The sequence below is a fragment of the Gavia stellata genome, chromosome 1 (assembly GCF_030936135.1).
Source record: "Gavia stellata isolate bGavSte3 chromosome 1, bGavSte3.hap2, whole genome shotgun sequence".
NCBI lineage: Eukaryota > Metazoa > Chordata > Aves > Gaviiformes > Gaviidae > Gavia > Gavia stellata.
Genome location: NC_082594.1, coordinates 12,149,188 through 12,175,924, shown reverse-complemented (window position 1 = coordinate 12,175,924; position 26,737 = coordinate 12,149,188). Strand labels below are relative to the sequence as shown.

The 26,737-nt window shown below is 44.6% G+C and overlaps 1 protein-coding gene across 1 annotated transcript; it reads right to left on the bottom strand.

Annotated features, from left to right (window-relative positions):
- Positions 1 to 2,332: 2,332 nt before the first annotated feature.
- PANX1 (pannexin 1) lies at positions 2,333 to 26,082 on the bottom strand. The gene is made up of 5 exons (XM_009808084.2): positions 25,902 to 26,082; positions 16,042 to 16,181; positions 6,378 to 6,601; positions 4,705 to 5,375; positions 2,333 to 2,418 (listed from the first exon to the last, which is right to left on the bottom strand). The coding sequence occupies exons 1-5, from the start codon at positions 26,080 to 26,082 to the stop codon at positions 2,333 to 2,335; spliced, it is 1,302 nt and encodes a 433-aa protein (XP_009806386.2).
- Positions 26,083 to 26,737: the final 655 nt, after the last annotated feature.

The window sequence follows — 26,737 nt, the reverse complement described above, 5'->3', positions numbered from 1 at the left end:
AGTCACTTACGCTGCTGTAGTTCACAAAATTGATTTTATTTAAATAACCAAGAAGAACTGATACATATTTTATTGAGCACTTTAGAAGACGAGAGATTCACTGCAGCGAGTCACATTTTTAAATACAAATGGGAAATTAGTAAAAAGTTAGGTTCATATCCAACATGAAACAGGAACATGTTGCCTTCAGGAGCTTCGAGTTTTAGAGTCTGAGAACCCTACTTACATCAAACAGTTCAAACACATCCACATCACAAAATCTTAGTATTGCACTATAGCTCTTGTTTAAAACACACGATGCACCATCTGCATCTGTATTACCCACATATAAAGGACCATCAGCAACACATCAGCACAGCAGACAGAAACAACCTAGAAAAGGTCAGAGGGGTTGTAGGTTTGCTGGGAGAAGTATGGCAGTAAAACCGAGCAGTTTGGACGACCAGTATCCAACACAAGCCCTGTTTCTTGCTGGTAATGCAACAGACATTAGGACTGCAGCTGTGCTACTGTCCTATGCAGAGGTAGCATAATACTATGGCTTTAAAGACTTACTTTCTTTTAAATAAGGCTTGTCTTAGCTGAAAGCCATATAGTAACTGTAGAGTTCTTGTAATACTAGCCCAAAGTATAGTATGGCAGCACTTTGGGGTCCACTTGTTCAACAACAGCTGCCAAATTCAAGTAGGTGCACTATCTCTTCGAAATCTGCTGCAGCACATAAACAGTTCTGTGCAAAGATGGTATCACCGACTACTTGTTTTTCCCCCTCATCCTCAGCCATATGGAGAATGCTAACAGTCAAGAACACAACAGTGGGTGACACAGATGAGCCAGAAAATGGAGGTCCTACCTAGCTATAAAAGAGGTCCTACTTTGTCTAAAAAGACAACTTGGAAGAGGTGACAGGCAAAACATTTCAGTTACATGGACAATGCAGAAAAACAAGTGAGCATGTAACATTTGTGAAAGATACACACTGCCACTGTGGTGCGTAAACCCCCACCCACCTCACCTTGTATCTAAAATTCAAGACAAAGGTCGTTTTAATGTTCTTTGAAGGTAGAGGTCCTGGGCAGGGGGGATGACTTTAAAGCTGAATGCTACTTTCCCAAAATAGTCCAATAACAAACCAGGACAGTTTTCCAGTATACAAATGCTCCCCCTTCTTTTATCTGTTCCAATCCACTTCAGCATCTTATCTTAAATTAAAATTAAGTCACAGGGTGTTTGGTGTTTTGAGAACAACTTTTCATTGTATTTACATCTACCTCACTTTGGCTATCAGGCGCTTGGCTCTGCCGAGGCACTCGGGTGCTACTGTAATACAAATAAGACTGTCTTCTCAAGTGGGGTTGTTGGGAAAACAGCACAACTAATATTGCGTTTGATACTACAAACATGTTGAAACAAATTCCACACATGCAAACATTACAAAACAACTTCTACAGACCATTACAAAAATGGAACCAACTTCACTGATCGTCAGTACAAACTCCAAGGCGGATTTGTTAGTCACTAAGACCAAAACAGCTGAGAAATAGAAATTAAACTAATGTTTCGCTTACAAATCATTACATTTTGTAAAAAGAAGTGTTAAGACATTACTAATTTATGAATTCATAGAAAATTCAAAATCCCTAACATTTACAGTACCCCCTTATACTAAGCCTGTTTGTAGTTTCTTTTCCATCAGTGCCAAGTAATTAATCCCAGACATCAATGTTGAGATGGCTAACCAAGACATCTCAGACTGAACAGAGCAACCTCTATTTTTCCTGTGAAGACACAGCCAATATCAGTGGCCAGCCACCACCTGGTACAGATTAACCAGACTCATTAAAAATAAACAACCCCCCGCCCCCTTTTCCAGGGCAGAGAGCCCCAAGTTGCCCCACTTAAACCCCAGAACTGAGATGGCCGCTCCCAGCAGAGCAACACTTCAGAATGAAATGTGGCCATCTCTTTTTGTTACCCACAAGGTTATGTTTCCCATCCCTGTACAGTATAGTGCTAGCTCTTTCCTGCTGCCAGCTTCAATTGCATTCAATGCATGTCACTTGTTACTCATTACAGAAATTTTTTGTTCTTGTTGTTCCTTGTGTGGTTTTTTTTTTTAAATAAATAATGAAAGTCTACAACATGCTTTTTCAGGTACCTGATTGCTGATTATTATACAACAAGTAGTCTGTAAACCAGTTTGGCCTCTGAGGAATTGTCAGGCTATCAAGACGGTTGCATTCAAAGAGCAGCACCTTGCGTTGAGTGCAGCGAAGGCAGAGGAGAAACCCTCCTGCAGTACGAAGCTCCTGCCTGCTGCGGCAGGGAAGCATCAGCATGAAGAATCTATAAGTCTTTGGCGAAGTTTTTTATCTTCTCTCGGACTCACGTTGCCACTTGCATCATGGTCTGTCAAAACTAAAGAGAAAGTAAACCTTTAGAAGTGAAAGGGCCATCAAACCATTCGACATATTCTTGTTTACAAAGGAACTGCCACCAAGACAGTGCTGCAAGGCTGGCTGTCCTGCGCCGTGCTGGAGCTGCGGAGCAGCCTCCAGCTGCCCCCGCGCAGTCCAGATGCGGCACCCAGCTGCAGGATGTCCTTACAGTCTGGAGCCAGCATCTACCACTGGTTTGTTAACACAGCTACTTGGTAAAACATGCCGATGCCACTAGTGACCGAAGAAAAGACGACGAGCCACGGGCGAAGCTTTGCTGACGGGCAGTGAAGTCTGCAGCTGCACCCAGGCAGGAGAGGGTTGCACCAGCTGGAGCTGGTCATGAAACGGCAGCTTCTTTCTGCAATGCATTTTAACAGAGTTTCAAGCATGAGTTTGTTCTGCTCTGGAGGAAAATAAGTCCTTGAAGTGTTTCTGTGAGATGAAAACAGTCTCAAAACTTTTGCTTTCAGATAAAAATGAGTCAGATTTTCTATTAGGTTTTTCAACTCCTTGAGCAGAGACCTCCACCTTGGGCTCTTAAATTCTCCTATCAAAACATACCCACCTGTAATTTCAAAAAGGGACACATTTAAGAGGAATACTATTTTCTGTCAGAATTACTCCAAACTGTTGTGCTAGAGCTGGCTGCTAGAAGTGCTTCTTCTAGTTTGCAAATAATTCTTTTGATTGTTCTGAATTCCCCTGTTGTAGAAATTGACTTCTCCACACCTCAGCCTACCAGAACTGCTTGACCAAAGTACAGAGGAACAGTTACCCTCTGGGTGCTGCTGCTTCTTATTTATTAAGCACAGGGCATAGCTTTCTGAAGAGAAAGTAGATTTAATTTTTTCCTGCCTTTGAAACAGTTCTTCAGCTTGCCCTCAGCATTGTGCTCACCTACACAAGTCAGCTGCTAAATGTTTTAAAGCATCTGCACTTCCACGAGTGACGGACTTTGTGAAGAGGCAGCCCACAGAGTGGGCTCAACTCCTTCCTTCAGGGGATGTAGGCACTGCTGTCCTGCTGCTTCTGTGGGGACAGCTACGACAGGACAAGAGGAAATGGCCTCAAGTTGCGCCAGGGGAGGTTCAGGCTGGATATTAGGAAAAATTTCTTTACTGAGAGAGTGGTGAAACAGTGGAATAAGCTGCCCAGGGAGGTGGTGGAGTCACCATCACTGGAGGTGTTCAAGGAACACGTGGACGTGGCATTGTGGGACATGGTTTAATGGGCATGGTGGTGTTGGTTGATGGTTGGACTTGATGATCTTACAGATCTTTTCCAACCTTAGTGATTCTGTGATTCTGTGACAGCGGTCATGCTCACATGAAATGAAAGCTTTTCCATCCCTTCATGCCGCTGCCTGGATATCTGGCTTCTCTTCTCTAGTTCTGCACTTGAGGAGGGAATTGGAATCACGTTTAAGATATGCCACATTTTTTAGCACAGAATCTGAGACTACATCTCATATAACAGCAATTGCTCAGAGCCAACCATGTCTGGGAACTGGTGGGAATATTCAGAGAACAGCTGCACCAATCCAGGTCAACTCAGACCATTTTGACAAAAACCACTTTACAGACAATCTTCCTTTCTCTCTGTGTAAGAAGGAACAGGAGCATGTTCACTGGCCCCAAGTCCCACTTCCCTTCTTTTGTCATTTTCTGTTCCTCCGTCAGCGGCATTTCTGAGCATCAGACTTATTTTTACCTTCATCTAAGATTTCTGGCAAAGCCTCAGTGAAAACCAGAAGCAGCAGTTACTACTCTTTTGAGCTAATCTCTGAAAAACAAATATCCTGAAATCACCAGCTTTCTCACTGGATCTTCAAGTGCAACCTACTGTAGACCAATCTAGTGCTCTTCTACTGTGCAGGTGGTCTTAAGGCCTTCAGGTTCAGATGGCTGATGCCTCTTTCTGCTAGAGCAGAGATGTCAGCAAGGACCACCAACTTAACAGACACTTCAGCATCTAGCCTGTGCCACTGACTTGCAACACCACAATCTTTTGGCACATGTGTGAAGTTATAGCAGTTATACTGCAGACAACTGAGCAAGGTCTAAGCAGGTCCATTTCCTTGTAGAATATATGAAAATGTTTTTGGTAGGAATACACATCTAGATGAAACCTGCTTTGTTTTGCATGAATGAAGTTTTGTTTTAATGGATTCCTTATCTCTCTATACCAGCTGGCTTGGATGTGCTGTTTTTGTGGTGTTTCTTTCTTTGATTTTTCTTTTTAAAGAAAGAGCAGGTCACCTTACCTTGTAGCTCTGTTGCATTTTTTTCCAGCTCTTCTGTAGTTGTTTCTTCAGGCTTCTCCAACACAGCTGTCCCTGGCTTCCCATCCACGGTATCTGTCTTAATAGTACCAAGGTTTACTAAAAGTTGCATGACATCAAACTTCTCAGAAGCTGCAATGTTCTCCAGCACTTTGAGGCATTTAAATGATTTAAGTTCACTCACGTTTTCCTCAAGAAAGAGGAGGTAAAGGCTTAAGTCATCAAAACACTTTGACTTCAGTTTCAGCACATCGAAAGTTGGCAGGATTTCATACACTTTGAGAATACCTGAATTCCACCTCCATGGAACAAACATTGCATACACTACCAGCGGCATCACTAGAAGATAGACTAGCAGGTTAATATAGCTGAGTACCTTAAAGACACCAACAGCAATAAGCTTGCACTGAACCACTTCAGGAACAGTTGTGTCATTCTTTAAGATCCCAGTTTTGATAGTGCAGAGAAACTCATCACTCAAAGAGGAGAGGCTAATGTAGTAGCCCAGGTAGAGGCATGCAATGAAAATAATTACTAGAGTGAGTAAACGGCAGATAATATATTTAATTATTAGGCATTTGGAATTCTTCTTCGTCTTCAGGTACTGCTCCACAATTGGGTATTTAAAGTGGCTTTCAGATATTTCCCACAAACTGAAAGAGAGAGAAAAAACACCCAAATTACACAGATCAGATGCTGCAGCATTCACCTACCTTAGATTTCAAAGAAACCTAGTACTCTAAAATAGACACAAGATTGGATTTGCTCTTACTGGGGTAAATCAAGGGTAGTTTTATTGAAGTCAATAGAAAAACATCAGAATAGCAGATAAATGAGAAATATTGACTCTAATACAGAAAAACCACTTAAGAGACAAAAGAGCTCAAGCACTGAAGACAGAAAAAAAGTATTGCCCTCACAGCAAAAATGTTTTTGTTCTTTTCCAATAGAAAACAGGTATAGGAAGCAAATCCATAAGGAAAAGCAGACTTCCCAAGCCTTTGTTTGGTAATAGCACACTGGAAGGCTTTTTACTTGTCAAGACCTAACTCCACATTTTAAAGAACAGACCTAAGTCCCCACTGCATTGCTTCTACCCCCACATGCAAAGGTACTCTGACCTAGGATGAAGCAGAAACTGGATCTGGTTAGAACAGTGCACCAATTTGATCAGAGAGGAGGCTTTTGCTTTTGCTGTTTTTTGTGTTTGATTTTTATTGGGTTTTTTTCTTTAAACAGAAGCTTTGGAGACCGAGATCTGAAAGGACAGGAGAGGACAAGTAACAGAATTTGCTCACAGTGTGCAAGCGACTGGCAAGAACACTGAGAACTGAGGACTGCAGCCAGCCCTCTTTTCTTATGCTGTGGTGAGTAAAACTAATTAAGACCTACTACAACTAAAGAAATCAGGACACGTCAGGTAATTAGTAATCTGAAGAGCTCATCAAATGTTTTCTTCGAAAAAAGAAAGTTACAAGTTCCAGCTCCAAGTGCCCACAGTAATGATTTCAGACATCCTCTTTTTTTTAACCAAATTTTAAAGTGTGTCAGGTCGACCTTCAAACCTTTGCAATAAATTTCTAAGAGAGTGCAGGTGTCCCATCTGTTAAGAGCTTAAGCAAAAGAGCAAAGAAAGCCAAGCCCCAGCATCTTACCTCTGTGTCAAGTTCTCATTAACAGCTGGAACCAACTCAGTAGGGTCCCTGGGGTCCCCGCTGCGGATGCTATTAGCAGCTTTGATTGCCCTGTTATAGGCTTTGTCAAGTTCTTCCATAATAAATTTCAGGTCTGAGGAAAGGTGAGGTGCTGCAGTGAAGCGCCAGAACAAACATGGTAGATACAGCAGGATAGCGACGAGCAGAAGGATGTATGGGAAGAACTGAAGGGAGAAAAAATTCAGATTAGGCTCCACCTGTATATAAAATGTCAACCAGTCTCCATCATTCCCTATAAGTCTATTAAATTCCCTATAATTTTATTTAAATGCTTTTAGTAAAACCCTTTTGTGGTTATTGGGGATATGCAGGGGAGCACATTCTCTTTTCAGATAGCTCCAGTAACTTTGCTACTGCTTAGAGCTTTGCAAAGTAAAAAAATAAAGTTACCATGATCCTGATAACATTTTCATTGCTTATTCAGAACTGCACTGCTGGAGCTGAAATTGAGAGAGGCAGCATTAACCTGGGGAACAACAAATAGCGAGGGCAACCAAAGCAGCTATCAGAGAGGCTGGCTGGAAGAAGAGGATAGTGTCACATAACTCTCCCTCCCAAATGTGTCACCACTGTTCATAGCAACTAAAATGCTCCAAACACTGGCAAAATCTCTCCTGCTCTTCATTAGCTGTCAGGAGGTTAATGAATAACCCATTAATAGCACTGCATCTGCCTGCAAAGACACACGTCTGTTCAGAGTGCCTGACATACAGAGACTGTAAAGGATGTTACTATGGTTGTAATATTTCAGGGTATTTAAATATTTTTAGATAACTCCTAAATGGAAACGTACACATGGCATCACAATGGTCTGGTGTTAATGCAGTGCTGAGAATCAGTCCTTACAGTCCTCATTGCTTAGCGAAAGGGCTGAAGTAGGTATAAAATACAACAGCTTAAAGTCTTTCTGTCTTCCTTCTAGTCACCAATGAGTAGGAGTTTTTCACCATGAGATTTAATCTCTAATTCCGTCCAGCTGCTGGAAAGAAGGCATTTTCTATCTACTGTGACATTATATTCAAGGTGTACATTCATACATAACATTACCCTTAAAGAGACATGATGTAAGATCTAGTTAGACAAGCAATTAACAATTAACAAAATGTGCTGCAAATTTGGCTAATCTCTAATTCATGACATTCAGCTTTTGATAGTAAGCACACTTAACTCAAATCCAGCATCAGTTCCTACAGAATTTTAAATTCGTTGTGGTGAACAAATTTGAAACAGATTTAAAGCATCTTAAATGTTACAGCCACGCCCACGTGCACATTCATTGAAAAAGCCAATGGAGAATTTTAGAGGAAACTTGGACTGAAGTCATTAATCAGTGCAAGTGGAACAGCTCCACTTAGATTTGTAGATATTTAACAAGATGAGAATCTGGACCTTATATTAACATGTTAACTTGTGTTTGCATTAATCAGGAGAGATTCAAGTTTTGTATGCACAAAATAAATAATTTGATGTTATTAAACATTTATCCAGGAAAGCTGCTTCTAATATTACCTACCATTAAAGAAAAATCCTATGTTATTATTAATACTAGGAATGCATATGACATATTAGCACATAAATAAAACCTGACTTCTTAAAGGAACTGCATCGGCAACTGGAGACTGTTATACAAACCATCATTCTGGATGTGGACGTTCTCTACATAGGAGTCACATCAGAAATTTGTGACACACAGTAAGACAAAGCCATGAAAAGCACTAAATAGCCACCGAAAACAGAGAATGCTGTATATAAAGGTCAGCTTTCCCTTGCAACCCTTCTTATAAATTCATACTTTAACCGTTTCTGCTCAGTAGCAACGTAATTGAACTTGGCCAAAATTGCTAATTCCATCTCTAGGTAAGTCCTCAAGAAAGAAAACTTCAAGAAAGGCTCACCTTTAAAACTGAAAGAGAAACCCTGCAGGGATGGGCTAACCAGTAACAAGATTGCCTCAGAAACCTAGTTAACAAAGCAGAGTTGACTGTAATTATACAGTACATCCCACCAGAGGTAGCTCTTCCTCACCAGCAAGGAATGAGCACCAACCCCGTCCTGCTCTACCATAGCTGGGGCCTGTCCCCTCTCCACTGCAGGCCACCTCACAGGCCAGAGGGATCCAGGGGATTCCTTCTGATCTCCTGGAACAGCTGGGAACTGCTAATCTGCCCAGTACTTCCACTGAATCCATACTATCTTCCGCAGCACTAAACCATGCTCACCGAAAGGATTGTCTGTAGTCCCCATCAGGAACTTCTTGCCTCCAGAACTCTTACCTATGCCAGCAGCCAAGACAGCCCTTGAGTATGGGTGCTGCTCTTCTTTCTGAACTGCTGACTGCTTTTGACCAAACTGAGCAAGCTCATTCTCTCAAAAACACGTCCTTAGGGTCTGTCATCTCCCAGCTCTCAGCTCTACTTGCTGCACCTTTGACATGATCTTTCCCCTACCCCCGGCAGCCTGTAGAAACTGTGCAGAGCTCTGCCCTCACTACCTCCTCTCTTCCTTCTTTCTACACAGCAGATAACCTCAGATCATGTGGGTTTTTTTCCAGATCTATCCTTTCCAATTGAGATATAAAGCTCTGGCATATGCAATGTGTTTTTGTAGACATCTCGTCAACTCAAACCCAACAGCTCAAGAATCTGCCCTTCCTATTTATCTCCGTGGACAATGCCACTGGGTCTCTCAGGTCAGAGTCCTGGATGCCTTGGTCTACCCAAAGCTTTACGGTTTCATGGCCAGGCTCTTTCAGCCCTCTGAATTCTGCATTATGTAGAAATAGAAATTTTCTATCTAGAACACAGCTTAAACTTATCTAAGCTCCTCCAAGCTGCTGCAACACCTTTTCCATAGGCCTTAACAAATGCTAGCTTGTAGAAGATTGCTGCAAAGCCTGTTTGACTTCACTCACTTCTGTGTCATACACCTCTTAGCACTCTTCCACTGATGCCAGGCGGGGAAAGAAACAACAAAGAAACATCTGATTTAGTAAGGAGCGGCCAAAGCCTCTTACATTGGTTTCTACCACTTGGCTTTACTATTCACTCATTTGAAATTTTACAGGCGTCAGAGGATTTATGAATTCCCTTTCTGACCCCTAAAACTGGAAACGCCACCAGCAGTATCCGATGAATCCTTGAGACCTCTTTACCCTGAGGCCTACAAGACATGCGGCAAAAGGCAAGATAGTTGACACACTGAAGTCACAGCCCAAAACCTCCATTGTCCCAGTCCCCATCTCTTCTTTTATACCTACAAAAAGACTCTGTGGGCACATCCTGCACTCGTGTAGCACATTGGCATCAGCCCTGTTGCTCTGCCCCAGACCTCCTCCAATCCCACCCACCTCCCCTGCCTCATTACAGACTGTTGTCTTACGAAGACGGGCCTGTCCCATCTTCCCTTGCACCTCCGCCTCTCCCCGACTCCTTCACCACTGCCTCTTCACCTAGAAGCATCACTCCACTGGGGCAAAGGCACATTTGCCACGCGTTTACTGGGCTTCCCCTCGCCAGGCTCTCGTCGCTCCCAAAGCTGTAGCTTATGGCAGCATGACAAAACACTATGCAGCTCTTTTCTGAATGGTCTCAAAACCAGAGCAGCAGCGTGACCATTAGTCCAGCTCTTTTTGTTTGGAAACAAAAGCCTGTATTTGTCAGCCCTTCCACAGCACTTGATGCACGACTCCATCCTTCTCGGATTCTGGCTTTTTTAAAAATGAAAGATACGCTTGTTCTATTTGTTAACAGTAGGCTTAGATAACCAGCAAATTGTTTTGAATCATTAAAATTTAAGGCCTTGAACCAACAGGCAGAAGTGAAAATGCAAAGTCATCTGGCATGAGTCCTAGGTTTCAGAGCAACAGACTTGGATTATACAGCTCATCTGACTACACTTTACAGTCACGCACAATGACTTCCCATTTTAAGAAGAGGACTCCGTGGTATTCGTACATGGATGAGCATGTGCCACACGCCTTTCGTTTATGGTTTATGTATTTACTTCCAAGGCACTGAATACACAAGGAGGAAATGCTGCTTCAGTCTTGGATAGTTAGTAGTATTTACGTTAAATGGGAAGTGTCACTGACTTCAAGAACTATACAGTCAAAGATATGCCAAAGAAAGATATTGCCTTAAAAGTAAAACCCAGTTTTTCCTTTGCTGTCTAGTTACCAAGTTCCTTTTCAATGGCAAGTTCACAATATTGGATTTGAGATGGTATGAGATTGCATAACTGAAGGAAGGTCTCTGAAAGCAAATTACAACAGATACATTAGAACAGATACAATATCCTATGGTGCAAAATGCTCCTTTCTGAACTTTATTAGTGAAAGTGCATTGAGAGCTGCAACACCATGCTTCAGCCTGGATGCCCTGAGCCTTCACTTCCACCCAGCTGCAAGGAGACAAGGACAGGCAAAGACCCAACAAGTTTGCCAGTCAAAAACAGAATAGCAGAGCTTCAGCTAGGCTAATCCAAGTTTCTGGAAGGTACTAGGCATAGATACTGTATGATTAGTATTCAGCATGAAACAGACAAAACTAGTAGCACATGCACCAGGGACTCAAACTAGAGTCCCCTATATGTTTTCTGCTAAGTATTGCTGAGCTCCTGAAAGCTAAGGTTCACCTGCCTTGCTTGTCCCTTAGCTGACGGCAAGCTCCCATAGAAGCAGAGCACTAGGAAGGCAAGAGGTCAACTGCCCCTCATTACGTATTGCTGTAGCTCATTTTGCTTGACAGACCTTTGAGCACTGCATACGTTACAGGCTCTCTGGGTTCCCTGCCTCTCTAGTGGTCTGTGCACTCCCAGAGGGTGCCCAGGGCCTCTCTCCTTGGAGAACAGGATTTTTGAAACTTCCAGTGATCCTGGAATAATGCTTCACACTGGATAACCCTTAGCAGAAAGCAAAATGAGTTGTGTACTGAAATGCATGATTCAAGAAACAAACTGTCTGCAGAAAGATAAATGGAAAGAAGAGACTATGGTATGTCCTGCATATATTCTTAGTTTAACACTAAGATTTCCTCCTCTTTGTCACTGAAAAAGCTGACAAAATGCTTATATGGTTGAGTCCTCTGACAAGACTCTTCAGGTTTGTCATTGATGAAACTTAGTCTGGTCAGGCTTCGCTCTTCTGTTGTCTGTTTTCATCTGGGGTTTTTCTTTCAGGCTTAATTCCTTCAAGAGGTTTCTTGTATCTATCTGAAGTGTCAGAACAGAGATGTTGGTTTCTAAAGATGAGTGGGAAAGAGAGACAGACAGTGCTGATATGGGGTGGAAGGTCATGTATTTGCTCCCTCTGTGCAGATAGTTTGCTTCTTGTCTCTAAAGATGAGTGCTCCCCCTGACAACTTATTTTGATAAAACTTAGCTTGATTCTTAACTGGAATAGAAACAAGATTTTCACCGTTGTGAGTCCAGTGGAAGAGGAGACTGCGCTGCGAAGCCTTTTTAATCCGTAGTGCACAGAGAAATTGTTTAAGTTTTTAAGCTGTATCAAAACAAAGTAAGTAACAGGTGGGGTAAAAAAGGTCATGCATGGTTTGAGATTCACTTTCAGATCTGGATAATATCTCAACCACATGGCAACCGTCAGAATGATGAGTCATTTATAGCTCACATTTCTGCCCTGAAAACCAGTGAAACATCTCCCATCGACTCAAGCAGGAATAGGATTGTATCCAGAGGGACCTTAATACCTTTGCTTCTGGAAACTTGTTATTACTGTCATTAATCTGTTTGGGGGCTGGTGCCTTTGCTTCAGCTCTTCACAGTGGCATATAGTAATTTGAAACTGAAGAAGCAGACACTTCACCATGATCTTATTTTTTAATGAGAAATATTTTCATCTCAAGTGAGTGAAGATGCTTCAGTGCTTCCTTCTTTGTTGAGTACTGTATGCCAATGAATATTCTCAAGGCTGTAATTCAGACCGGTGCAGCTTAACAGCTTTGTGCTATTGTACTTAAAGTTAGTGTTTGACCACTGTTAGGTATGGTAGAAGTCTGAATGCTTGCAGTCACTTTAATAGTGTTTGCCCAGAGGAAATAAGGACTGAAGATGCATTAAAATTAGAAAACTGTTGTTTTCTAAATGTCTCTAAAGTGGTTCTCATCTTCGGCCAGCCATCTTTATCCAGACCTTGGCAAGCAATCTGTAGATTACATCATTGAAAATGCCTTTTGGGTCACACCACCCTTGGCAGCTATATTTTCTTTGGATGATAAAAGCATATTTGAGCTTATGAAGAAGTTTTTAAAATGCCCTTTTAACTTATTTGCTGTGTATTTACTGGATCTTAGCACAGTTGAAGCTGGGGTTGTTATACAATAGGCTATTGTGTGGTTTAGTCTGATTTTTCCTTTCACCTTCAGGAGGGTGTGATGCTAATGCATCTTTAAAAGACAGTGTCGTGATTCCAGTGTCTTAGGTGCTTATGCAAACAGATTGCTCAAACACTTCTTCTTCTATACCTGTGCATACATTCTGGTTGAACAGTTAGCTGCTTTCTAACAAATTAACTTAAATGGACTGATGTCTTCAAAGCTTATTTCCCTGGCCTCCCAATAAATGGTGAAAAAAGTCATGTCATGAGAATATCAGGAATTCATTTTGATATTTGTAGTGCTAGCACCGTATGTGTATTTATCAGTGAAAAGCTATTACTGTGCATCCGGAACTGAAATGTAGTGAAGGTGGTTCATGCCATTCTGAGTATTTGTCTGAATGTAGATGTTCCCAAATTCTGGTAAGACAGAATTGTTTTGGAAAATATACATTCAGTTTGTGCAGGTAATCTTCATGAGAGGAGCAAATGCAGGCACTTGAATAAATGGTCATGACTTCAAAGGAGTTCAGCGTGTTAAATAGATTTCTAGAGTTTGGACTGCATGCACGCAGGTTATTTTTCTTCTCCATTCATAGTGGCTAGTATTGACTTAAAATTGCTCAACGTGTTTATGGTCACTGATGTAAGAAAACAGCACACATCTATGAAGTATAAGCATTTTGATGTGCATAAATTATTTGCTTTGATGATAACCTTTATAGCTGCTTTTGCAAATGTAGAACACAAGACTGAAAACAATGTGGTGTGCTGAGATGGGGGATCAGGGCTCTGCATCGTAACACTCCTGGACTCCTAAGCTCTCGCTGTCCAGAAAGATCATGCTTCCTGTATTGCACAGCTTGGTGGAGTGTTGTGCCACAGGCTACCAAACAGCCAGTGTCAGATCTGGTCCTCTTTTCGTCTTTGACTGCCCTGTGGGATGTGTTACTCTCCGAGTACAGCCATGAGATACAGAGAGGCACTAATTCTGCAGTTCCCATTTCAGTTACTTGTTGCAGAGCAGTGATGTTGAACACACACATCTTTAGCCTGGAGGAAGGAGTACTTCTCCGCACAGATTTCTGCTCAGATAAGGCTTGGATTTCAGTGCCTCATCAATACCAGTTAACATGGGCTTCGGTTTCTGGTGTTGAGTTGTCAGACATATCCTGTTCAGGTATCAGGTGCTCTTAGCTTTCAGGAGGAGTAAGATGCCTAGAACAAAAGCAGGGCAAGTCGCTGCAAGTTGGCTTCTTCACCAAGAGCCACACGGCCCTACTTCCACCCTATCTGTAACACGATAAGCACCCTCCTAGGATGCAAACCTTTGACAGCACTTCTGACAGAGCATAGGCAGCATGCCATAAGAAAATCCATCCATTTCGATCAGAAATCGGGGCTGACAACCTCAATCCCCCAAAACCATAATTCAATGCCTCCTTAAGCGTTTCTTATGGAGCCTTCTAGCACACCAATATAGTGAGATGCTAAGTGAGTCAGAAAATTAGAAAGAACCTGAGATGCTTTGCTCAGAAAGCAGAAAAAAATCCTCAAGTGTTGTCCTAAGAAAAATTGGGCCTAATGATCCCTCCTGTCCCACTACGTGCATCCCTGCCCTTGCACCACGGAGTCAAATCTTCTGTCACCTAAGCTTAGGAAGGCTCTCAGCCTCTGCTACAAGCTCTGACTCAGCTGTTCAGACATACTTCTTGCAGACAGTCTGCAGGGTATTTACAAGGAAACATCACATACCATTAAGCTATCATGGAGGAACTGTGGGAAGAAGTGCCCTGCATCAATTCCTGAGTCAGCACCAGTCAGCAAATTAACATGGGTTGCATCATAAAAGTATGAATACTGTTAGTCATGGCTGGAAAACCAGGAGACTTACAGCTATCAGCAAGTGACTATGGCATAAAATGCAACATAAAGAAATGGGGTAACAAGAACTCATTCCCTCAAGAGAAAGGGGCAGCAACGTATCCAGGTTTGCAGGTGGAGTTTCCACCCACCCAAGCCGCCCGCATTGCGAGGTGTCCCAGCAGCTTCGACTGGCCTCTGAAGAAGTTCTGGCTGAAGTGAAGTGGAGCACTACCTGAGCAAGGAAGAGTTCAGGCTAGAAACCAACAAGTCGGGCTTTAATATTCATGAAACACAAGACCATTGGGTCAAAGTTATGAGTGGAGCTAACTGGAGAAGGCAGTAGTAAATCTTTAGTTAGTGATTTGAGTCAGCAAATGAAGCAGAGACAGCCCTGGATAGTCTTTCAGAGGACGTACCACCAGCTGACTGGATAATAACTGCTGAGGTATGGGATACACCAGCAAAACCCAGAAATACAGGTGCTGCAGGTCCCAGACCTGAGCTCCCTCTAACACCAGATTCTCTGCTCCCAGGTGCCAGGGGAGTTATTTGCTGGGGCAAGTAATAGAAGGGCTGGGGAAGGCAGCACACAACACCCCAAATTTGAAGAGCTCCAACAGCATTTCTTACTTTGGCATCAGCACCGCCCAAGCAGGACGACGCTGCCTCTTGAGTTGAGTCAGCTCCAGGCACTGGCATGGCATTTACTAGGAGTTTGTAACTCCTGGCAAAGCTCAGCTAACCACTTTGAGCCAGCTCAAGTATCTTAGTACCTACTGCACTTTTTACCCATAAAATAAGTCTCTTACTGTGCATTCAGTATGACGATGCTTTACCAGGAGCAGTGAAAGCCAGCTCATGATTTGCAAGGGAACAGCCTGTGGAAGCTCAGAAGAGCGAACTGAAGAGAGGGTTAAACCTGTTGGTACCAGTGATGAACTTCACCTCTCCCAAAATGCCTATCTGCCATTAGTTCCTCTCCATGCAAAATTGGCCAAGTGTAAAACAACAAAAATATGAAAAGTTTTTATTATCCTGTTTTCCTAAAGTAAGCTTTTGATACAAGCATTAGGGCAATTTTTGTTTCTTATATCCTGATTTTAAAACAGTTCCTGGCTAAAGCCAAGGGAGGCACTCAGCTCCAGGGCAACACAGCAACGTTAACATTACTTGTGTCAGATAACTGGTGATATTTGTTATTACAGCACAACAGACCCTTTATTTAAAAGCAGAAGATACCTTCTCTAGTACTACCCTCTTTGGAAGTCAGGGAAAGAAAACATTCTCTCTAAAAATAGAGAGTTAAGTCAAACCCAAGGATTATAGCAGAGAAGAGCAGCAAGAAAAGTGAGGCAAAGGCAGGCTTCTACATGGGGACAACTCTTCCAGGAGGAGATCTGTACATACTTTATGCAGCCACAGGGGAATGTTTTCTAAGTTGCTCTGGGACGGTTGCTTCTGCTGCACAGCTGCCCAGCAGTAGGAGTCCACGTAAGCAGCTTGTCGCCAGGAGAAGGAGCTGGGTGCAAAACAGCTTATCTGAGCACCTGGGAAAACAAAGCAAAAGTTATCACATCCTCAGAAGATTAAAAAAAAAAAAGAAATCAAGTTTAGGAAGAAAAGCTTACACTCAGGATTTTGTGGTATCCAAAGCTATTAGGTTAAGCAATCGAACGAAACACAGCAGCTCTGCAGGGAGGACAGTCACTGAATTCCCACTGCACTCAAAGGGTTAAACTCCCACAGGGACTCTCTGATGTCTCCTCTCCTAAGGGCTGAGACAGTATATTATAAGCACCTGTCTTTTAGGCCTATTTTCTTAAGTTTTTGGGGGAACTTGACCTCCAAAACCTGTCTCTCTCACTTGCACTCAACTCAGGTCGGGCCAAGGGGAACCAGCAGATATAAAGTGTGATCGGATAAGGCTGGTTTCCTGAGGAAACAGCTACCACCACGTACCATCATTCTGCTGTGTTTCCCAAATGCACAACCTACACTTACACGTTTATTGAAACAAGACCCCAAGCACCATTCCTGCAGGCCAGCAGTCCTTGCAGTGATGCGAGGCCAAGTTTGGCCCAGGGTGCTGCCACTTTTTCTGCCTCCGAGACCGCACATGACTTTTGAGGGGTTCGAGTTACGCATGTGAAAACAAGGATTTCCTCACATAACTTCTGGCAGAGCAATCGTGGCCTCCAGACACCTCCAAGGGGTGCCTGACCCCTCCTCACCAGCGCAGTGACATGCTGTGCCGAGGACCAGGCACCACCATCATCCCTACTCACTCCCAGCACCTCTCCAGCTGCTCAGGAGCTTCAAATTAAGATCAGGGCACTAAATGACAGCAAGAGCAGCTACTTAGCCAGCCTCAGCCTTAGGGTCAAATTCTGCTCTGACCAGCTACAGGCACCAGTTGAGTCTTACCGCAGCATACCTCAGTGAGGAGGAGTGGTTATTGGATGTGGAGTATCAGTGGCTCCTTGGATGACAGCTAGTAAAACAGGATGAGGGGTTTTGATTTTCTTTCCGAAGCTTTGGTAGTGAAAGCAAGAAAACCCACACGTTTCCAGCAGGCTTTCCTAAATGTTGAAACAGGATAGCTGTTTCACCGAACTATTACACAAAGTGGAGATGGCTTTTCCATGAACGTCCCTCTTCCAAGAGCAACCTCCAACAAAACACCAATATCAAAATAGCAAGAGGGGGGGAAATATTGCTACTTTTTTTCTTAATATATTCATCAAAATCAGTGCTAATGGCATCACTGTATGCTTTATAGGGAAAAAGTATTTTGTATAAAATTTTATCATCCGTGCCTTTTTGCTGGTTTAGCTTTTAGAGAATAAAAACTTCTGTTGTAACAGGAGCCAACCACATTTGCCTAGTAAGTTGGATAGCCCTTCTACAACATAGCATAGTCAAGGAGCATTATGAATAAAAGCCTTTCCTTACGAGTCACTGTTATAATTATTTCTAAGGCTGTCGTATCATAAGGACATGGTTTGACATGTCACAAGCCTCCCTTATGGAAAACAAATTACTGTTCATCAGACCAGAGCTCATGTGATTTAGCAAAGTTGGCGGCAGACAAGCACTTGCACTCTCCCAAAGCTTTGGGAGATTCTGCTTTCCAGAGCATTTCCATTAGCTGTGGAAGCTCAAGAAATAATACACTGCAGAAAAAGAAAAAAAAAGAAGAAAAGAAAAGAGCAGCCAACTGAAGTGTCTGTTCACCACCAGATAGGGACCATTTATTCTCTGCTCTCATCACTTAAACCTCCTGCTGCTGGCTGTGCCCGGTGTGAAGAAGCAAACAAGTGACCCTTTCAAAGGGCGAGCAATAGGCGCGTTCAGAAAGATGCTTTGTCCTATTCATGTCTGTGTATCTGCAACAAGAAACACATTCCATGTGTTCATTCTCGTTAATGGGTGGGAAACCACTGAAAGTGATAGAGTGTTTAAATTGGTGAGGGAAAAGGCAGCCAGCCTTCTTCTCCAAAATTAGTGATGAAAAAGGCAGCCAGCCTCCTCCAAAGAGTTATGTGCACAACTTCATGCCAGAATAGCTACAGCAATGCCAGTGGTGCAGCAGAGCAGTGAACCTGGCTCTTCTGATTACCAGGGTTTCAGCAGGGATGTTGGAAACCTTTGGCAACTTGACTTGGGGGCCAGGCAGATAGAGCTTAACATCAAGCAGAAGCTAGGGACACTCCAGTTATTGTACTGGTTTTTAATTAACTTATTGCAGTCTCGGTTGTAAACACTTGTTAACGTAAATTAGAACTTTGCACTAACCATGGTAATGTTAAGGCTTAAACAGAGAGGTTGTTTTTGTGCATAATCTACACAGAACACAGATTATTAAATGCATCTGGAAATGGTCACAATTTTCCATCTTTTTTTCCTTCCTTCTCCCCTCCAAAGGAGTAATAGCAATAAAGGTATACAGATAATTTACTTTATGTTGGGATATTCTGAAGGAAGTGAAAAAAAAAAAAAAGATCTGTAGTTTTTATTAGAGGAGAAATTAGGCAAAGGGCCAAACGCCTTCCACAGACCCACCGTGCACACATGCATGCACAGGGCTAGTTTATGAAAGGCTAATAGTCCTCTACTATCAAAGGAACAGCCTCCTGGCTAGGTGACATGAAGCCATTCCCCATCCTTTGCTCCCACAAGTAATTGAAGGGGAAAAAAGAAAAGCAGCAGCCAAGCCCATAACAATAACAGGGAGATAAAATACACAGTGAGAAGGATGAGGAATAACAAATGAGTGCATTCGTTAAGCAGTTGCCACAACAGTCTTTGGTCAAGTTATCATTACACTTGGCAATGCACTTTTTTTTTTTTAATCATTCCGTGGTACTAAATCAGCTTTGGAGAGGGAGTGATGGGGATTTGGCTTACACTTTTGCCAACAAATGAGGACAAAAAAATGCCACGTACTATGGTTGCCCTAAAGAGAGACCACCCAAAAGAGCTGCAGAAATTTAAGGCAGCAACAGGTGTGCAGCTATGTATGATAAAACCTCACTTTTACAGGTGCACTAAGATTACCAGATGGAGCTGGTCACTGATGGCAGGAATTACTTGCAGGCATGCAACTGAGTGCAGAGTACAAGCCTGAGTCACCGCAGCCAGCGAGCAGCAAAGCTGAGCTGTCACCCCACCCAGCTGCGGCATGTCTTCATGTGTGCTCTGCCAACAAGCCCCCAGCTATTTCCTCCATGTCTGTACCAGGAGAACCCTATTCCTCTGCAACTGGCTCCTCTGCAGCTCCTACACAGCACTGTAAAAACTGGCATGGAGCTGCCTACAGGTGAAGATCCTGTGCCCTAGTAACACCTTTTCATCCACTTTGCCTAAGCCTTGCAAGCTCATTTGGGAAGGATCTGTCACCAGGTATCTAAAAGAATATGTCCCAATCCCAGCTGGGACTTCTCAGAGTTGAGATGCAAGCAGTGGGCTACTCCAGCTCCTTTTGCCCAAACGGAGGTGGAAATGTTGGTATTGATGCTAAATGAGCACGACACAAGTCACTTCTGCGACTCTCACCCTAATGCCCCTGTGGATGCTTTCCAAAAAAGAAACCTACCTACAAAAAGAAACTCCCAGAATCCCAAGGAAAATCTCAAATCTGAAGGAGAGAGTCCCTGTTCAGTATCCAGCTGCTTTGCTGGGGTGCAAGGCAGGATGAGCAGAGGGCTCAGCATCCTCTGGCTGCATCCCTACCAGACAGAGCATAAACCCAGCAAGCTGGACTGGTTTCATCCCCAGTGGCTCAACACCCCTCTTCTGACTTAAACATCTAATTAAGAAACTACAACTAACAGAGAGTACTTCCAAGAATCAATGTTAACCATATGCTGAACTATTTTTCTTGAAGCAGGATCAGGTGGTTGTAGTTGACAGGATTAAACCTTCCGTAAGTAATTATTTGGTTTCTAATATACTGCAATCACTGGAAAAGGATTTGCATAAGCTTGCATGAAAACTTAGCCATTAATTACTACTATAATTTTCCACACGGCAAAATGAACTAGCCACGATACCCAAACACCTGATTTTATCTAGCAAGAATTATCCACATTAAGGGCCACTGGAGAAAAACCCACAAACAAGAAACTCAAGGCACACATACACAATATATAGACTGCCAGGCACCATCCAACGCACATCCTCCAACCCAATGTTAAAAAAGATTTTAAAATATGAAAAAAGATGTCCCAATGCATGCCAAAGAAGAGGCAACTATATGTGTGGGTGTACACACATGCATTAAGAGCAGACCAGAAGGAATGATTTTATTAGATTTATAGATGCTTCTCATGGACCAAAGTGGCAGGCTGGGTGAAACAGAATAAACACTACGTTTACGATGGAAGTACGGAGAGACACAAATGGGTGCAGTGGAGAAAAGAACCTGTTCCCTGAGGTTTACTTTGGCAATGGAGTAGCAGCAGAACGTAAAGCTCAGGTGATGCAATGCTTAAGTGGAGTGGGTCAGAGCAGCCAGCAAGTATCTTTCCCTCTCCACAGGGCTGTCAGTTATTCCGCAGAGACGTCTCCAAATCACGCAGTGGGAAAGAGCTGGGTGTTTATCGAGCGTTGCCTTCAGAGCAATAAGCTTTTTGATTCATTCGAAAGAACTTGTGAATGGAATTCCCACCAGTGAGATTTAAGGAAAACTAAAAAAAGTTTCCCTTCACCTGAAAGAGAAACATCTCAAAGCAGTGGCAATGGCCATGTGGCTCCACTGCCAACATTGGTGGTACCCCAAATCTCAGGCAATGCCAGAAGGCCTTAATGTTTTTTAATTTTGGCACCAAAAGCAGCTTACCATCATTTTTGTAGGAAATAAAAACCTGGCTCTGTAGAAGTTAAACAGAAAAAAATCTCCTCACCAACAGCTGAAGATGTTCACTCAAAGACAATTTAGACTTGACATTAAAGCAAATGTTTTTACAAGTTTGTCCTGGCTCCCCAGGCAGGCCTGTTCCTGATGCTGGTAACTTCTGCTATTTACTGAGCACTCCTTATATGCCAAAGAGCAGCACAGCATATGCTGCTGTTCTCTGGGGTCCGCACCTCTAGCGAAAGATGCTTTGAAGTTCATAGTTTGCCTGGCTGCTCCAGACCGATGCTACTCACACACTTGTTGACTCAGTCCTGTCATTAATGCCCTGGGTTTCCGAGCACCCTGCCGAACTGAATGTAAGATGTGCAAACCTCAACTATTAGCATACAGCCTGCTTCAGAAGCACTTGGAGATGTTTTTCAAGCTCTCAGCCAGCAGCTGCCACAGTAATAGTCTTTGGCCTAATTACACCCAACTTAACTTTAGCCCCCAGCCCTTACGGAAGTCACAAGATAGGATTATTTCCCAAAAGCCTCCCCAGCAACCTGTGAACATGAAGGGAGAGGGACATCAGCAGGGAGGGCCAGTGGCAGGGCAGCCGGAAAGGAGCCTATTTCAAGAGTTCAGACTACTTTTTTTGTATATTTGTTGTGATTTAGTCTCACAATTGTTTGGTTTTTTTTTCCCTTCTACACAATTGATTGTCATGACTGTTTGAGAAACATGATTAATCTGTACAGAGAGATAGGGGCCCAGCTGGACATACAATAAGGGGTGCCACAGATGGGCACTGCTGCCCCCGTGGCACCCACAGAAGGTGTTGGGATGTGGCACCCAGAGTTCCCCACTAACACCCTTCACCCTGCGTCTTCTGCCAGCCAAAGCACCTCAAATCCCACAAGCAGCCAACTGGGGGGTGGGAACTAAAACAAACAAATTGGGGAAAATACCCTCCCAGAAATCAGGTGGACACTGTGCAGGGCAAGCAAGGATTGTCACCACTGGGAATGCCCAAAGTGGTCAATGGGGACATTAACCACGTGGCGTGTAGAGCATAGGGCAAGGCTCCACCTTCCCACCTTTGAGCACTCTCCAGCATGCAAAGATGCACCAGCGAGCACCACAGGGAAATAAGACTTTTTTAGTGCAGCAAATCTTCATTTTGACAGATTCATGCAGGTGCTGTGGGTTGGTCCATGGCCAGGCGCTTCCTAACTCACCATCCTGCCACAACTGACAAGCCAGTAGCGCTACCCAGGCCTTCATGCTGATTATACCCAAGTTTCTTAGGTGTCTTTACTCAAAATATGATAGTTTCTATGTCCTGGGAAGGTTTCCAAGGTGTTTTCTTATCTCATAAAACAAACAGAGATACTAAAACAAGAGGATTAATTCATACCAGCTATGTATGAGCTATGTATGAGCCATGCACAACCAATATCCAAACTGAACACGTAGTAAGGGCTGCTGGTGGCCACCACGAGATTCCCTTCTCCCCTCTCCAACTCTCCCTCCCTCCTCATCTCCCTTCCCAGCCATCACCTCCCACACGAAGCTGCAGTGAACACAGTCGGCACACGCTGCCCACTGCACAGTGGTGCCCAAAAGCCTGTGGTATAGAGAAGGTCAAACAAGATCATTTGGTGACGAGCAGCCGCTGGGCTTAAGCCCGTATGAGCAATTCCCAATTGCCTTTCTACAGGAAAAGACGCAAATATTTGATGTCAAGTGGACAGCTCTCGCATCTACTTTTCTTTTGGCTGCAACCTCAGGCAGTCGCTGATATTTTTCCCAGAACTAACTTGGAAACAAGCCTCTGCCAAAATTAAGCAGCTTGTTTCGATTTCCTCTCTGCTCAGCTGACTGTACCTGCTTAGGGCTGCAGTATCCTGCAACAAGCAGTGCCTTGGTAATAAATATCTATGTTTTCAGCTAAGTTGTTTACAATAAGAAAGCATATCTCATAATATATACACACAGAGTTTTAAAACTGGAATCTCAATCCTGTCTCAAAGCTATTCTTATTAAAAACATGGTCATGGAAAAATGACACAGATAAACTTCTACTGATTCTGTGGCCGTATGTTGCTGAGGGTGCCCTTACCTTTTTGGTTTTCCTTTTCTAAGAGAGATGGGTGATTTAGCCATATTTATATAGTTTCTGTTACTGTACTACCTGACCACCTGTAGTATATTTACCCTAAGAATTGCTAAATAATATAGGGAAATAATATAAGGCCATAAGATAAGAAATACAAGCATACACAACACAATCCTCACTATCTTCGAAAACATTTTAATCATTTTGCACAATTGACAGCAACCACATGTAGGAGGAAAATTGCAGTTACCTGTCACCGCATTGCAGTGAAACAGGAAAGCAGAACGGGAAGGGAAGGTGACAGCTCGAGGTGCCAGGAGAATTTTAGATGGGAAGAATGCAATTACACCAACAGAAATAGGAGCTGAGCATTCATTTTTGGAAAGGGTGTTCAATTTTCGTACTCGGAAGCAGAGATATTTCCATGCTGTGGCTTTCACAACCACTTCTGATTCTGAGTTGCTCTTCTTCAGACCTAAAATGGACCCTACCATTTTCTCTCAGTTCAGCGCCCACGAACTTTTTGAAAGCACAATTATAACAGTAAACATGTGAAACCAATCCTTGCTTTCTATTTTATTGCTGGCTGAACATTAGTGCTCACAGAACCGGGCATATCCAGCCCCCAAGACCTTCCCCATCCCCCAAAAAGCCCTAATGGAAACATCTTCGGGATCTCCCGTAAGCAGCCAGCCCACTAAGCCACAGAGACTCTACGGGAAACAGGCAATAGCTGTAATAGCAGCGTGGCTGATACAGTATCACTTTCTGTATGGAAACCACGTGGTGGTGTTTCACTCACGCCAGGGGCCTGGCATATTTTTCATATTTATTTTCATATTTATTTTTCAAATAGAAGAGCTTGGTTTTAAACCCCACTTTTTCTTCTTGCAGTTCTCAGGATTACAAGCAAAATAAAGCACATGGCCTATCCCTGATACGCAAGATGTTGATGCACATTTTAATTCTTGCTTTATGAATCTACTTCAGTCACAGATTCAATCTGAATTAGTTGAATACTGAAAGGTCTTATACATACCATGCACTGAAGCCCAAACATTTGATTAGCAAAGGTGAAAACTTAACTCATCTGAAAAGAAAGGCACACTTTACCAAACTCTGAAATTCAACTGTATGTTGGAGCTTTACATAAGGAAGGAAAATGAAAGAAATACTTCTGCAGAGCTCATAAAAGAGACCTTGATACACAGGCACTGTTTCAAACAGAGGTGGATCCAGCGCTTTTAGAGGAGAAGCAGAAGGAAGCAGAACTGAGGGGTCCATATACGAGCTAGTACATGCACCTGAAAAGCAAACTCTCTTTTCATTGCTTTAAGAGGAAGACATGTGCACATATCAGCGGCAGATCTAAAACTAAAAGCAGCAGGTTAGATTACAGAGACGCTGCCGTATCCATCCAGTCTCTGATTGACCAGAAATGCCACAGGGCTTGGATCTGGTCTTGGCATTCCAAGCCTGGTTGTCCTCGCCTCCTCTGCACAGTCAGTTATTGCAGGCGACAGTGCCTTGGGTCAAAACCACATCTATTGCCATAGGCGTGTAGCTAGATGTAAATACAGCATTCTGGGGCATCTTATCTCTTAAGCAATCTGGTATCTGATTAATGCTATTCATGACGTTGTTGCACAGATTCACCATCCCATTCCAGCCTCCACTCTCTTGATATTTGACTCAAACCCATAGGCCATGTATTTCAGGTATACAACACTGAATGCCAATAAACAGGTACATGCAGTAAATCAAACTATTTCGGAAAGTGTGGAAGAAGTTATGATTCACCTCTGTCTCAGAATGGATGGCACTGCTGATTCACCTTTGAAATCTTCAGTCATATAGTGCCACTTAAATGCAGTGCAATTCTTATAAGCAAAAGAATTTATAAGCAAGCCCCCAGGTTACACGTCCTTGGCATTTGGATTTAAGTCATTTCAGACTCTGAAAAGGGCTGGCTACTAGGCTGATACGCGAGCACTTCTCTAACTTGGGGATGGGGAAAAACTACAGCGAAATAATTAGGAAATCTGACCTTTCTCAGGTAAAGCCTAGCTTCGTCTACTGAGTGACAGGAGGTGGTGAACTGGAACAGCCGCAGAAGCTCAGCAGAGCAGGGGAGAGCTTTGGAGAGCGCAGCCCAGGAGCCGCTGAGCAGCCTCAACACGCAACCGAGCCGCCCGCAGCCCGAACGCGGAGGTCTGAGACCCCTTCTCCTTGGCACCTATCCCTGACAGCTGCTGACCGACAGCGAGATCTTTCTGCAAAATACTCCAAGCACCAGGAACGGCAGCACAGGGGCAGTTTTCAAGGCACAGCTCACGCTCCAGGCTGGGCAGCACTGAGAAACAAAAGAGCTGCGCGGCTCCATCGCGCTCCTTAAATCACACCCGGGAGAAGATGCAGCAGCCGAGCTGGCAGGGCTCTTGCTCGGGAGGCGTTAGAGAATGACAGCGGTTAGGGAATGCCCCAGGGAGGAGGAGGGCATGGGCAAAAGCGGGCAAGGCCAGCGGGATGCCCAGCACACCCGGGCAGGATTGCACGGGGGCACCGCCAGCTGCCGGGGATGCTCTCCAGGAGAGCTGCCCTCCCTCTCGCGCACTCCCCAGGGCCCAGAGGCGCCTGTTCCCCTACCCCCGAGTGGAACCCCCTCCCCGCAGCTGGCAGCGGAGCCCCCCCCGAGCGCTGCCTCCCCCCCCGCCTCCCCCGCCCCGGAGCTCCGCACCGCTCCGCCGCCCCCCGCCCCGCCGAGCCCTTTGTGCGCCGCGGGAGGCGCCTGTCGGGAAGGCCGGTTACCGATGGAGACCTCCTGGGCGAAGGCGAGGGAGATGAGGAGCAGCGGCAGCCCCACGGCGATGCAGGTGACTATCTTGTCCAGCGCCAGCTCCAGCCGCAGCCCCTTGTAGCGCGTCTCCGGCGGCTCCTTCAGCAAGAAGTCGGAGAAGACGTACTCGGTGGCGATGTGCGCGATGGCCATGGCGGGCACGGCCCGGGGCGGCACGGCCCGGCACGGCACCCCTCGGCTCGGCGCGGCTCGGCTCGGCGCGGCTCGGCAGCGCCCCCGCAGCCCGGCCCGGCCCCGCGCGGCTCCGCCCGGCGGGGCGGGGGGGCTGTGCCGGGTGAGGGCGGGGCCGCCCCGCCCAGGGCGGCGGGGGAGAGCAGGCGGTGGGGTCGCGCAGCCCCCCCTGCCGGAGCAGGGGCTGCGGGCGGTGCCAGGCGCCTTGGGGCGGCCCCGGGGTGGAGACCTCTCGGCTCGCAGCTCGCGCCCGTCGCCTCTGGTCCTCCCGCGGGCAGCGCTGAGAAGAGCCTGGCCCCGTCTGCGCTACACCCCTGTCAGCTGTTCGCACAGATGGGTAAAATCCCCCTCAGTCACCTCCCCTCCGGGCTGAACAGCCCCAGCTCTCTCCCCCGCCTCGTCTGGCAGATGCTCCAAGCCCTTCATCTACCTAGCACCGCGTGCTGTGGCGTTTCACAGTGTTTGGTGGCCACCACCGCATCTCATGTCACTTTTTGTGGGAGTCAGAGGGGTGCCTTCACCTTTAATGACCCCTAGTTTATTTCCCCCCTTGTATTTTTCCAGTTGCTTTCTGAACCTCTGTAAGCTCGGAGCACCCTCAGCCCCCTCAGCCCAG